The sequence below is a fragment of the Rhinichthys klamathensis genome, unplaced genomic scaffold, assembly GCF_029890125.1.
Source record: "Rhinichthys klamathensis goyatoka isolate OS25496 unplaced genomic scaffold, OSU_Roscu_1.1 h1tg000210l_1, whole genome shotgun sequence".
Classification (NCBI taxonomy): domain Eukaryota; kingdom Metazoa; phylum Chordata; class Actinopteri; order Cypriniformes; family Leuciscidae; genus Rhinichthys; species Rhinichthys klamathensis.
This window is the reverse complement of record NW_026606735.1, coordinates 3223252-3239092: the sequence shown is the minus strand read 5'-3', so window position 1 is coordinate 3239092 and position 15841 is coordinate 3223252. Positions and strand designations below refer to the sequence as shown.

The 15841-nt window shown below is 34.9% G+C and overlaps 1 protein-coding gene across 1 annotated transcript; it reads right to left on the bottom strand.

Moving 5' to 3' along the window:
• Positions 1–4630: 4630 nt before the first annotated feature.
• atad1a (ATPase family AAA domain containing 1a) lies at positions 4631–14301 on the bottom strand. The gene is made up of 10 exons (XM_056263932.1): positions 14266–14301; positions 13607–13835; positions 13181–13279; positions 10784–10904; positions 10427–10627; positions 9387–9493; positions 9177–9266; positions 9041–9091; positions 6176–6345; positions 4631–5295 (listed from the first exon to the last, which is right to left on the bottom strand). The coding sequence occupies exons 2-10, from the start codon at positions 13775–13777 to the stop codon at positions 5163–5165; spliced, it is 1143 nt and encodes a 380-aa protein (XP_056119907.1). The 5' UTR covers positions 13778–13835; positions 14266–14301; the 3' UTR covers positions 4631–5162.
• Between the last annotated feature and the right edge of the window lie 1540 nt (positions 14302–15841).

Sequence of the window (15841 nt, the reverse complement as noted above, 5' to 3'; positions counted from 1 at the left end):
CTACACACAAATTAATAAATAATAATGAATAAAAATATAGTTTTTTTCTGTGGTTTTGAAAACTCTTTGCGATCGACTTAAAATGCTTAGTACTAATCAGCTGATTGTCAAAGCCATAACACAGCGAGGGAGAAGAACTAAGTTACATGAAACAATCCAACTACATATTTTACACCACTGACAAGGGAAAAGTCACTACTCACGGTGTCTATGGCTAGCTTCTAGCTTTCTGCGGCTTCTCTTTCAAGGTATGAACGAAACGCGCTCTGTAGTGCTGTTTGTTCGCTGTCGGCCACGGGAGAAACATGACGTCACAATATGTCGACCTTCATAGAAGGGGGTGCCCGCGGTTATGTAGATATAAATGTCTCATTCTAAGGTAATAAAAACATAACGGTTCACTGAGTAAGGTCTTTATACACCACTGAACACATAGTTATGGATCTTATATTGCATTTCTGTCAATAGATCCTCAGAAATATTACACATTGCACCTTTAAACTTGTTTCGAGACACTAGGCCCTGATTTTTACTAAACATTTAAAGATGCGGTAATCAGTAAAACAGCACGCAGCCTGCGCCTCTCAATCACACATCAAAAACAGCTCTCGGCTTTAAACACACTCATTTAAACAATGCACAATCCTGATGACATCTGCCATTTGTTTTACTGTTATAATTGTATAATAAATATGTGCATACCAAAACAGCCAGTGAAAATTATCAGAAATAAATGCAACACTTTTCCTGTGATTTGAATTTGCATGTTATGACAGTATTAAAGTTCCTGATCATCACAAGAAACTGCAGAATGACAAGACCTCATCAATATTAATGAAACCAAATTTCACATACATTAGACGGACAGAAATTGAATAATGAGTCCCTGAAGAGAGAAGTCAGTAAGTAGCAGTCAGTGTGTGGTGTTTCCATCTGCAGTGCATCTCATCTTCAAGGACTGAGCCAGATTTGCTAGTATTTGCTGTGAGATGTTACTCCACTCTTCCACCAAGGCACATGCAAGCTCTCAAAAACGTCTGGGAGGACATATGATTACACATGATTTAGCACTGCAAGGACGATGAGCTTTCTTTCCTGTCTCCCTGCACTGTCTTGGACATCTTACATTATGGTCATTGCAGATTATTGCACTGGCCACCTCTGCAGTCCTCATGCCTCCTGTAGCAGGACTATGGCATGTTCACACATGTAATCTTATGGTGTTTCAGTGGAATTGTCTCTTTAATGTCCAAAGCTATTAGAACTGTGACATTATTTTCTTCCGCCTATAAACTGTTAGTGCCTCAAGGGCTGTCCCACAGGTCCTGAAGTAGGGATGTTTATATATTTAATTCTATATTTAATATATAAACGTCCCTTCTTCAGGTCATTTGGGACAGTCCTTGAGGCACTAACAGTTTACAGGCGGAAGAAAATAATGTCAGTTCTGATATATATAACTGAAAATTATAGGCCAAAAGAGAACACGGGCTGAAAATTTGAGGATAAAATATATTGCTAATTTAAAATATAAAATAAATTATTTTTTAAAAGCATTCTCGGTTTCGGGCCAATCCAGAATTTATATATATATATATATATTTCTATTTAAAATAAATGCTTTTCTATTCATCAAAGAATCCTGAAAAAGTATTATGATTTAAACAAAAACATTAAGCAGTACAATTTGTCAACATTAGTCAACATTTATAATAATAATAATAAATGTTTCTTGATTTGTGAAGGATAATGTGACGCTAAACACTGGAGAAATGAAGCGTCACTGGAATAAATTATATCTTAAAATATTTTAAAATAGAAAACAGTTATTTTAAATTGTAATAATATTTAACAATGTTATTGTATTTTCGATGAAATATATACAACCTTTATGAGCACAAGAGACTTCTTTAAAAAATAAAATAATGTTTTTACTCGTACATTCACATGCTCCAGAGATCTAGATTTTAAAGGAAGCGTTTTCCAGCAGTGGATCTGGTTTACTGCCTTAAGTCAGGATTTAAAGGATTAGTTCACCCAAAAATGACAAATCTGTGATCATTTGCTCACTCTCATGTCATTCCAAACCCATATGTCTTTCTTCTTCCTTTCTTCTATGGAAACACAAAAGCAGACATATTGAATAATTATACTGGCCACTCATTTCTATACAATTATGTGGACTTTCAAACTGGAAAGAGAAAGTAAAAAAACTGTAGCATATTCATCCGATTTGTGAACAATTCAGAATGTTTTTTGAACTGGATAAAATTATTTATATATATATAAAAAAAGATTCAAAATGATACGTTTATAAACTGGACATTTTTACTTGTCCCACATATGTCAAAGAGAGCTAGGGCAGATTTCAAGATTTTCAGTAAATAATGACTTCAATTTAGGTCCATGCAAAACATAAAACTATGACTTTACAAGACTTGCAATTTAGCACACGTCACATTGTTTCCTTAAAAAAATAAGAATTTCATTTTACATATGACAATAAAGATCTTGAACTTTTAGAATATAGAAGGTGTCAGTTCCCATTCATTGCAATTGCATGAAAAAAAAAACACCAGCTTAATTTTCGGAACTTTTCCTGAAGTTTGGGTTTTCTATTATTCCTTTAAACACTCAAGAACTTTTAAAAGTCTCAGAAATATTGCAATACAAATACTGCCCTCTTGTGGACTCCTACTGCGGACCATGATAAAAAAAAAAACTCTATCTTTCTGAGAGGATCCAGGTTAAAAATAACATTTTATAATATACAAGCATTAAAAGCTTATATAACTATCAATTAGTTATCAGTTATATATCATTATCACAGAGGAAAACTGCCTAGCAACAGATCAGTGTGAACTCAATGACATCAGTTCTATTTCTATTTTCTTTCAGTTTCTATTTTTGGCTGTTTACCGAGGAATGGAGAGAAAGAGGTGATGAGAGAGCTTCATGATTCAAAGAAAATTGACTCATGACTGTAACAAAGGTTATGCAGTTTTGATGCAAACGAGGCACAAAGTACAGCAAAGAGCTGAATGTCAACAGCTTCTCTTACGTCTGCCTCTTGTTATCATATTGCAAGAACAGAACGCTCTGTACATGTGTGGAGATGGTGAAAAGGCCAAAGAATGATGTTCACATCAAGAACTGCAAGTACATGATTCTTCTGACAATCTTTTAATACATTCCAGATGGGTTTATTATAAGTTGAGAAAACACTTAATGCAACAGTCACACTGTGGAGATTTATTGGTGAGAAAATTATTTTATCTTAAATTTAGCCAGACAATATGAATGAATGATTGCTCTTTTTTTTCTGACAAAATAAGCATGGAAAAGTTATAGAATTTAACAGGGAAAAGGTATTTTCAGCAAAACTATCCCAACATTAAGACCAATATTTTATGTGACAACAGAAGGTGATTGTAGCAACAAAAAGCAAGGAGATCTGAGTAAATTTTTCCCTCTCTTTATAACACAACCAGGTACGTGATTACCAAAGCGGAACAGCAAACATTCAAAGCAGAACAGAGCAGCATTAAAGGCCTAAAGGAAGCCAAATCTCTCCGCAAACATGGAACTACTGTGGGCATAGTTTGCCAAACAAGCACATTTGCTTCATTTACATGTTAAATATGTCATATTGTCAAATCATTGGAAATGCACATGGCACGATAAAAGCACAAATCTAATAAATGTATTTGCCATTTCAATAAGCAATGTTTGACAGACAGTTAATTAAGCTGCCAGACATGTTTTTTTTCCCCAACACAAAACTCATTATCAAAGTAACACATGGAGACATACAGCTACCTTATAACATATCCAAGCCAATGGGGAAAAAATTGCTTAAATCTTTGGAACGGTTTGGCAAGAGCAAAAGTTTTGCATTTAGAGCTGGTGAAAGGCCAGAAACTTCAGTGAGGACGGACAAAACTGGTAGTGACCTTTGTGCCCATTATTATTTTCTGATAAATGAGTATCATGATGCTGGTTTGACACATCGAGTGATATATGTGTTATTTTCCAAGTGAAACCTTTCTAAACACACTCTGACTAATCTGAACATCAATATTTGACAGATGTTTAACATCTTTCAATAACCAAAGTGAGAAATGACTTAATTCTAAGTAGATACATGTAGCACCATTTGTCCCTGTGATTTGTCCCTTGCTTCATGTGGATACAAAGCCGTCTATACCTAGAGCCATTTCTTTATGTGTGAGATGTGGCACTTTTTTTTTTTTGTTATTTTTATTTCTACAAATAAAAACTTTTGTACACTAAGACAAACAAATGATAAATATCTGGTCACTTGGATCTCACAAAACATATTTCAACCCAAAACCAAAAGATAAAAAATGGAAATTATTCTCAAATTCTCTTTACTGTAATATAAACATACACAGTAATAAAACACAGTATACAGTATTATAATACAATCAAAATTATTTTTATTCAAATGTAATAAATATAATTTGATTTTTAATACTATATAATTGTAAAGTATAAGTTAAATATTTAAAATAATAGAAAATGCAAATAATATATATCAATATATCACACTACTGTATAAATTGATAATTAATTGACATGAAACCAATTCACGGTGAAAAGAAACAAATTTTCCTTATGCAAATTTATTTTCTTTTGATTTTGGGTTAAAATACGACCCAGACATGCCCCTTGCTCAAATTAACACAGTCATCTCATCATGGCTAAATTGGTGTTAACGAAGATCACACATGCATCATTCAGTATAACTTTAACACTCATGCATCCTAATAAGACAGTTAGACTACACTTGGTGTTTCAGGAAATCTGGTCCTGATTACTAAAACATTTATAGACATAGCAAAGATTGTTTTTTTATTTCTCTCTCAAATCCAAAAAGTGGTTCAATATCTGCTTCTAAACAATATGCACCCAAAAGATAATCATATCTGAAATATTATGTATGCGTGTATACTATTATTATTATTGTTACAACACATAAACATGGTTGTTGTATTGAGTGTGTGACTGTAAATTCATTATAGTGCAAAGTAGTAATGTTTGAAACGCAACAGAAATATGAAAAGGAGAGAAAGAATGAGGCAGAAAGAAATAAGCGAGAGAGAGAAAATGAGTGTATGAAGGTGTAAAGCGAGAGGTTTTCAGTCCAGAGGCACCTCTCTCAGATTTGTTGGGTCAGCTGTAACTGTGGCCTGTTTGGACTCTCTCATCTTATCTAGGCCAAACAGCAGGTCCAGTTGAGTCACGGGCCTCAGCTGCGTGCCGTCCAAATGCCTGAGGACACACCAGAGGACACCAGGGACAAAATCAGTGACATGAGTTTTGCTAGATTTTAGTGAGTAATATACATTTACATTCACTCCTATATATATAAATAGCACTTCAAAACTCTGAAGACTATCTTGAATGGTTTCTCTTCAAACAAAACTTGAAGATGAACCAGCTGAGCAACTACACTGTATATGACTTTTTTTGCATTGTGACATTATTTTCATGTCAACTAATTTTCAGTATTTACAGTAATATACACAGTGAAAAAATATTTAAATTCACCATGAAATCATAATGCACAATTCTTGTTTTTTTTTAAATGGAAACTTCCAGTATTTATTATAATGATTTATCCGTTTTATTTATTCTCATCCCCTCGTAATCTTTAATCAAAATAACTTTCCCCCCCTCTTGCAGCTTCATCTCTTCTCTTCTCTGATGAAATGTTTACTGGCGTGAGGGCGGGACAACTTGTCACTCACATGAGATCCACCAATAGCAAACCACTAACGATCCAATCAATTCCTGAAGAACAAAATCAAGGCCCGTCCTACATTTGTTCTTGTTTGAGAAGCCGTTTCACTCGTGTATATATATATATATATATCATAATAGGGACTATCGCAACATCCGTTTCAAGCCATCTTTAAATTACATTATATTTAACACATTTACACAGCATCTCAAAACTCACAAGAATACCTTGGTTTGTTTTTCTTCTAACAAAACAGGAAGATGAACCAGCTTGAGATTAATGGGATAGATTTCAGATAGATATTATATACCTCTTTGGTTAGGACGTGATGTGAGAGCTGCGTTTCGTGCACACAAAAAATAAAATGCAAACATTGTGTGTGTATTATACAAAGCATCTTAGACATACTCTTCCTCTTCATCCAGCTGGAACTGCTGTGCGATCTGTTTCATCTGCTGTTTGCGGACATAGTCTCTGACGCGGTACATGGCGGCGTCCCTGCACAGCTCTTTCAGATCACTGCCGGAGTAGCCCTCGGTTTGCCCCGCTATTTCCTTCAGGTTAATCGCGTTACTTAACTGATGAAAAATAAAGATTCAAATCAAAAATAATTTATACATAACCATTCAAAAGTTTTGCGGTCAGTTTTTTTTATTAAGCAAAGGTGTATTAAATTGATCAAAAGTGGCAGTAAAGACATTTATAATATCTTTTTTATTCATCAAAGAATCGTAAAAAAAATGTCACGGTTTCTACAAAAATGTTAAGCTGCACGACTTTTTTTCAACGTTGAAAATAATAAGAATTGCTTCTTGAGCACCAAAATCATATTAGAATGATTTCTGAAGGAACATGTGACATTTTGATGAAATAAATGCAACCTTGATGAGCATAAAATACTTCTGTAACATTACAATAAGGTCTCATTTGTTACCTTTGTTATCAAACCTGATCTAGCAATGAGCAATATATATTTTTATAACATTTATTAACCTTTTAATGACCAATTAATGTTCATGTTAGTTCACAGTTCATTAACTAATGTTAACAATTTTTGATTAGTATTGAAATAAAAAAAAGGGGCCAAGCCTAAAATGGCTAAACATTTAGTGGTCTTTTAACCCTACTGGTTGGAAGCGGAATTGTCCATTACTGCTGTCGTAAATAATTTAGCCTAATGCTCTCTGTTTATCCAGCACCGGCTTTGGAATCATGATGACAATTCAAAAGCTACCCGGCTGCTAGGTATCTTACATGTAGTTGTAGTCTACTGTCGAGTACGCTCCACCTATCGGCAATTGTAACGCTTGCCGTAAAGCAAGTCAAATTTGTAGTTTTCTTATGTCTCATTCGGACTACAGAAACGCGACCCGATCTGGCAATCTTAAATAGCGTGGATATATCAGATAAAGGACCGCAAAGCGATGGCATACGTGCATTTCACCATGTCACGACTTGATGAACCACTGAAACGATTTTGAAAACATTATTTTAAGGTAAAAAATCTTACTTAGTGTTGCTTTAAGTAATTTAGCAGCACATAGTTAGCCTAGCCCTTTGTTTTCTTTAAATGCTTAAGCCGTGTGGGTAAACGTGCAGACATTTTTTTTACAGGAAGAAGATTCAGTGTTGTTCTACTCAGTGTTAATGGCTTTGAGCAGTTTATGAGTAGTTGAAAAATGTTTTGAGTTTAATGTGAGACCAAATATTCACTATAGGGTTCAAATCTGTGCTCTGACCAGGCCAAAACATGAGCCTGATGGACTTGTTCTCAAGCCACTTCTTGGTTGTCTTTTTGGCAGGAGCATTGTCTTGTTGAAAAATAACATCTGATCATTCCTCTTTAGATAACAACTTTTCATTTGTGGGAAGAAAGCTAGCAATATTCTCCTGATCTCCAAAGCATTAAATGTCTTTTCACAGTGAAGTAGCTTATCAATACCAGCAGCTTAAAAGGCTTCCCACACAATGACACTCTTCCTCCATTCTTCACTGTGGTAGAGATGCATTTATTATTATATTTATCAGATGCTTTCTTTTGAAGACACCGCTCTGAAGCATCACCATGTAACTCGTGTTTCATTATGAATCATCACTCCACACACAACTTCCCATATTCTGCCAAAAACTTCATTCAGTCTTTGATGATTTTCTGAGACAGCAATGGCTTTTTAAGTAGTGCATTTGCTTAAATTTAGCTAATTTCCTGACCAATAATTTGTAGTTAAGGCCCATTTCTTTTTTCTTCTTCTTTTTTTGTAGTTAACTAATGTTAACAAATGAGATCTTATTGTAAAGTGTAACCAAGATTTCTTTCAAAAACATTTAAAAAAAAAAATTACTGACCACAAACATTTGAATGGTAGTGTAAATATATGTAAATATATGCCACCTCACCTTTAACCCTCTGGGGTCCTTCATTTCAGAGTCACACTCAGGACCTTCGGGTCCAAATGGGCCGGAAGGGTGGGATTAATATTTATAAAAAAAAAATCATCTTTTTTTTTTTTTACTTGTTTTTTATAATATTTTTTCTTTTCTTTTTTGGTGTTTTGAGATAATTTCAAAAATAAAAATGATTTATAATTAATATTAATGCAATAATTATGACCCATTTTTTCCCCATTGAATATAATATAAATTTAAAAAATATATATATATATATATATATTTTTTTTTTAAAGCTGTATTTCATTTTAGAGTCAAGCCTAGGCCTCATGAAAGCAATTTTTGAAATGAGATGGATGCCATCTGGTGGACAAACTGAGCATTTTAAAAATTCAAAACCCATATGTAATCTGAATTTATTAGTGTGTATGTGTATAAAAGTGTGTTTGTGTGTGTGGATGTGTCTGTTTTGCACTCTTGATGATTTATAGATTCACCCCTTCACTGTTGTGTGCTTTTTTTCTGGATCGTGGCTGATTTGTAGTTTGTACGCACAAAATAACTCTGTATTTTCACATTTTTGCCAATTTCCCATTCATTTCCTATGCGGGTCCATTTGGACCCGAAGGTCCTGAGTGTGACTATTTTTTTTACAACCACTTAGACTATTCAAATCCTGTCCCCCATTTTTTGGGGTGTTCATATGCCAAGTACCAACAAAGTCACCAAATTTCGGACCATTCCGATAAAGCAATGATTTAAAAAAAATATATATTTAAATGCTTCGGGTCCATTTGGGCCGAAGGACCCCAGAGGGTTAAAATAAACAATATATTTAAACAGACAAAATATTTTTGTGCAAAAGAGAAGAGCTTCATGTCTTACGTTTTCACCAGACAGAATTAGTCTAAGGATTTCTTCTCTTTGAGCTGCATTCTGAAAATGGACCAAAAATAATTCAGTTTTGTCCTGATTAAGATGGGCAACAGAATATAAAGGTGTGTGTGTTGACCATACTCACAGGCAGGCCTACATGAAAGGCAGTAGGCATTCTGCGCAGTATTGCTGCATCCACATCCTGTGGTCTGTTAGTAGCCCCCATCACCATTACCTGAACATTGACATACACTTTTACTTTCTGTCACATTTTATATTATAGAAAGTGTTGTTCGTAACACTTTTAAAGAAATCCAATGACCTATGAAATCTACATGTGCGTGACGTGTGTTACCTGACTGTTTTGTGCTGTGTCTAGTCCATCCCACAGACTCATGAACTGGGCCTTCATCATAGCGGTGGCCTCATGGTCCATACTGGAACGATTCCTCAGGAATGAATCTGAGACAAGAGATAGATTTTATGTAGATATACATTTCATAATGCACACTATGAAATCAGCACAAAATCTAAATATAGTGTAGAACTACATATATAGAATCGTTAAAAGGTTTGGGGTCAGTCAGATTTTTTTGTGTTTTTGAAAGAAGACCTTTAATGCTCAACAAGTCTGCATTTATTTGATCAAAAATACAGTAAAATAAAAATAGTAATATTGTGAAATGTTTTAGAAAACTTGTCAGCATTATATTCAATTTAATGCAATTTAAAAACATTTCTTAAAAAAAAAAAAATCTTACTGACCCCAAACTGTTAAACGGTAGTGTATATAAAATATTTAATTCATATAGTATTTAAAAATATTTATAAATTACAGTTATGTAAAATTATATACAGTGCAACTATAACAAAACAACTATATTATTTTTACATTTTAAACATGAAATTAAAGCAACAACTTAGAAACTTTTTTGCAGTCATAGACTAGTTTTTCAACAATTTTGCTTTTTCAGCATCTGTAATTGAATATGCGGAACCGGCTTTAAGAGAAGAGTAACTATTTAATATAATTAACGTTTACTGACTGTTCAGCAAGTACATTATGATAAAACGCCTGAGAGACTCTGTGTGCAGCGTCCAGATTCTTCAGTTTCACAGATGATGGGTCACAGTACAGTATTATTCAAATGTCATCAGCATTGAAAATACAGTCGAAAACATTGCAGTCATTATGCAAATGTACATGTACCATGTTTTCCATAAAAACCATGAATAATAAACACCTGCATATCCATAGTGATTACAGACAAGCTTATCACTCTAGGAGTGCTAGAATTTATTTGGCACGTTAAACAAGTTGGCATTGTAATATTTATCCTATCTTTCTGGAATCTCTAAATATCTGTACATTTTTAGAGCATATTCAGTGGTTACCTATTTCATCAATGAAAATTATGCAGGGCTGAATCTTGACCGCCAATGAGAATACAGCAGCAGTCAGCTTTTGCGATTCGCCGTACCACTTGTCAGTCAAAGTGGAGGCCTGTAGATTAATAAAGCGGCATCCAGATGCTTTCGCTGTTGCTTTGGCAATTAAAGTCTTTCCACATCCCGGTGGCCCATACAATAGTACACCTGGGAATCGTAAATATAAAACAATTATGAATAATATACTTCACTTTGATATTTCGCATATACTGCTACCTGCAAGTATGATAAAAATAGGATGGAAAGCACAAACTCCAAATGCACTGACAAGGTCAGGGCCCATTCGCTTTTTCCATGACTCACCTTTGGGAGGTTGCAAGAGTTTGGAACCACAGAAGAGATGACGTTTCTGAAAAGGCAAAATGACAGTGTCTTGCAGCTCTGAGATGACCTCATCTAGCCCAGCAACATCTCTCCATGTCACCTTTCAAGAAAGGAAGAAGATATTCAATCATATAGGCCAATACTGACTTGAAGGGGGGCCGTCAGGCCAATAGACTTTAGTCAGGTTAGCCATACTGAATTTAACGCTGATGAAAACATGGCTGTGATGGAAAAGACTTACAGTCTTTACTTTGGCACACACTGTAGAAAGGTTCTGGATTATGTAATTTTTACAACTTTTATAACTGTTTTATGGAGTTTTTATCCAGAAAGGTTTTAAAATAAAGTCGTAGTTTTTGTAATTTTGGGCCAAAATGTATTTTCGATGCTTCAAAACATTCTAACTAACCCACTGATGTGACATGGACTACTTTGATGATGTCTTTATTTCCTTTCTGGACAAGGACAGTATACCGTACATACATTTTCAATGGAGGGACAGAAAGCTCTCGGACTAAATCTAAAATATCTTAAACTGTGTTCCGAAGATGAACGGAGGTCTTACGGGCTTGGAACGACATGAGGGTGAGTCATTAATGACATCATTTTCATTTTTGGGTGAACTAACCCTTTAAGCAATCGAGTCTCTTCAGAAAATATGGACTAAACTGCTTAATTAATATGGATTAGTTTTACCATCTCTTTATGAACAATTTGAAACAATAAAGTGGTAGTTTGCGTGGACTGTCAATGCAGGGACAGATATCGCTCAGATTTCACTTTAAATATCTTCATTTGTGTTTCAAAGAGGAATGAAAGTCTTACAGGTTTGGAACGACATGAGGGTGAGTCACTGATGGCATTTGTTTTTATTTTTTGGTGAACTAAACTAAACAGCCAATTATGTAAGCCCAGTGATCATGGGGGCGGGAACATGTGTGATGTAGCCATACAGACTTAATAGAGCGTCTCATTTTAGTGTTTAATGCTGGAGGAGTCTAGCCAAGAAACTCCTGAAGGACTGGTCTAGGGAGGACACAGCCTCACTCGGATGCAGCTTTCCATTTGAGAAGCACATAAGTGATCCTGAAGACCTTGATTAGCTTGTTCAGGTGTGTTTGAGCTAAACTCTGCAGTAAAGTAGATCTCGAGGAACAGAGTTGAAAACCCCTGGCCTATGGTAACAATGATTACAGGTTTGCACCTTCATGGGTGTAAACAGAGTAAAAATGTCCAATCTGTCAACACAATTGACATATATTCTAAATCAGTTTGAATAATAATACTGAATATGAACAGAGCAAAATGACAATCAATAACATAAACAAAACATGTCATTAAAGGGATAGTTCACTTTGAAATTAATTTTTGGTATGTTTTAGCTTACCTCAAGGGCATCCAAGATGTAGGTGTCTTTATTTCCGCAGTAGTTTCAATTTTGATATTTTTAGGTCAAACTGTTCTTGTCTGTCAGTCATATAATGCAGGTCTATGGTAACTTCCTCAAAGAGCATGCAGAGAGAAGTCCAAATTAAACATGATTTAATGACTCGTAAATGTAAGTACACATTGATGGCCTAAGACACGAAACGAGCGGTTTGTGTGAGAAAACGAACAGTATTTATATAGTTTTTACCTCTTGTAAACACAGCCACGTCCAAGTGATCTGAGGGCGCGGGCACTTCGGTCTTTTCCGGCAAGCGCCGGAAAGCACCGGAAGTGATCTCTTGCGCGTGTACGTCACTCATACAATTGTTTTATTTTTTTTAATTGTTTTCTTTTACGACGGTTTAAACATCCAGGATAAGCGCAAATTAGTACCATTTTAATTAGCCGTCTTACCTACAATCTCTGTTCTGTGTAAACAATGAGTGACGTATACGCGCGAGAGATCACTTCCGGCGCTTTCCGGCGCTTGCCGGAAAAGACCGAAGCGCCCGCGCCCTCAGATCACTTGGACGTGGCTTTGTTTAAAAGAGGTAAAAACGATATAAATACTGTTCGTTTTCTCACACAAACCGCTCGTTTCATGTCTTAGGCCATCAATGTGTACTTACATTTACGAGTCATTAAATCATGTTTAATTTGGACTTCTCTCTGCATGCTCTTTGAGGAAGTTACCATAGACCTGCATTATATGACTGACAGACAAGAACGGTTTGACCTAAAAAAATCAAAATTTAAACTACTGCGGAAACAAAGACACCTACATCTTGGTTGCCCTTGAGGTAAGCTAAAACATACCAAAAATTAATTTCAAAGTGAACTATCCCTTTAAGAGCATGTCCTTTCTTCAAAATCACTGATGTAATGAGATGCACACACAGTGTGATTTAATGATAGGTTTCCATTGATTACAACAGTATTGGTATTTACTTTGATGCTGCGAGGATCAACAAGATGAGTGGCGATGTTCATCTCATACTCCGTCAGACTGACTCCTTCTACGCCTATCTGCTTCATCAACTGCTCTGCCTGAGGAGAGTGCGGGAGTCAATAAATAAAAACAAATCAATTAAATATACAACATAACAATTCACAAGAAATAATGGTCAAGCCATTATCACTATTAAGAGTATTTTTGGTGAAAATAATTAAATGATTTGAGTCACTGGGATGAATCAATAATAAGCCACGATGAAATAAATCCCTAGGCACTTTGACCTACAGACTTGCATGAAATATGATCTGTAAATTAAGTTTTATATTCACTGGAACAACATTTACTGTAACACTTATAATCAAATGCAGCACACGACCAGTAGCAGGTGGTCATTTAAAGGGTAAAAAAAAAAACTTTACCCTTTTCTTGGCTTGGGATTTTTGTTTTTGTGTTGGGTCCAAAGCGTCCACCACCCATTTTATGCTGTAATATGTTGCAGCTCCAAAAATGGTCAGTCTCACCAACATCCCCACCACCTCATTCCGAGTGAGTGGGCGAAGAAGGGCGTCCCGAGGAATGTCACTCAACATCTTGGCCCGCCCCCGCTGTCAGCCCATTGGGCAAGAAGAACAAACTGGGTGTGTTGATCTAGAATAAAGCACAGGTATAAATAATGAATCAGTGTATCTGGTACATGTCATTAAACCTCTGTCGTGTTTCTTATTACTTAAGCATCAATAAGAGTTGGATTGACTATGTAACAAATTGTAGACTTCATATCTAATTGTGTGAAAGATATTTAGACTAGAATAGTATTAACATTACTAGGGTATTCATATTAATAACAGATTCAATTAATTACATATCGACGTCAGAAAATAATATTGTTATCTTAAAAATTAAATATTTTAATTCCAATGCATGAGTAAGCCATATCCTGAGAGATAAAATAGATGGTGCGATTAAGATATTATTTCAGGGACCGAAATCACGGAGACCACAGTCGAGCGTCGAATCAGTCTCATAAGATATATTAACAACATAACAGTCACAAGTATATTTTATAAAACTCACTCACATTTTACTGCATCACTGTAATCCTTGACCGTCGACTTGTGCAGCAGCACTAAACTCGCCGTCCGGAAAAGATTACTCTAAACACAGGTTCCTCTCTAAGTTAAAAAATAAATAAATAAAAAAGGTATTTATTGACTGCAAAATGGTATGAATACTATATTTCCAACAAGAAACTGACATGGAAGGCTCAACACCAAACCAAATCAAATCCAAGACAAAAACAACAACAAAATTCACCGAACTTGCTTGACATAGCCTATCAAAATATCTAAGTCCCTTAGGATGCATGAATGTGTTCTATTCAGATACAGTGTCTGCTTATTATAATATATTTAATCACTATCATAAAATGGAAGAACATATGTTATTGGCGTCCTGTACCAATCTATCCATCAGTTCCTTTACAGACCACATGAGGGCAAACTTGGCATATTTAAATAAACTAGTGCCAGAAAGAAAGACTGAACACTTTTGATTGGATCAGCCACCATAATAAGCCAGAAACATGGAAGCATGTTATATATTGAAGGTTAATTAAACTGGAAAATGGATGTTTGCTGGCATCAAGGAGTCATTATCTTAAAGAACAGGGACTGGTTTTGGCTGCAAGCCAGTTACTAAGCTAAGAATTGCAGTGTTTGATTAGTTGCCATGGAGCTCATCTTCTTGTGATGGATGTAAAATGGAAGAGATGCATTCATCTAATTTCTTCAATCTTTCAATTAGCGGAGGAAACAATGTGCACTTAAGATAGCTCAGCAAATGTGAATTCTGGTGACCCTCACACATAAGCAACATTTTGTTTTAATCTGTACATTTTTAGACATTCCTGCTAGCAGAGTGCTGCTATTGGCTGCTATTCAGAAATAACATGTTTGAAATTATTCTCTTTTTATTTTTTTATTCCAGCGTTGTCTCAGCTAACGAAGGAAGAGGGTATATTAACCCTTTGAAATGTATTTGTAAGAAAGGAACTGTATCCCCAACCCATTTTAATTTAATTAAAGTACTAAATCAAAATTGTCCAAAGTATCTGTTATAAATGATTTATGCATGCACATCATTATAATTTGTTTAATTTGTGTTCTAATCAAAATAACTTACTCTTGTACACTGTAAAAAATATTTTAGCAATTTAGTTATTTCAACTTATTTTTTTGTGTAGAGATAACTAGATTGTCCAGACAACAAGAAATTTTAAGTTTTCTTATCGAAATAAGTTAGTTAAACTAAAAAAAAAACCATGCAAAAAGATAACACAAAATAACGAGTTAAGTTTTTTTACAGTGTAGCGACATCTTTTCTCTTCTCTGATGATCTGATGACCTGTCACTCACATGACATCACAGCAATAGCAAACCAACGATCCAATCAATTCCCGATCAACAAAATCAAGTCCCGCCCTACATTTTTTATTGTTTGAGAAGCAGTTTCACTATAGCCTACTGTACATCAATAGGGAAGAAAATATCGTAACTTCCGTTTCACGTCGACTTTAAATAAAATGTAATTTATTTTCTAATGAAACAGGATATTCACTGATAAATTGTAATGAATGGTAATTTAATGTTGATTAA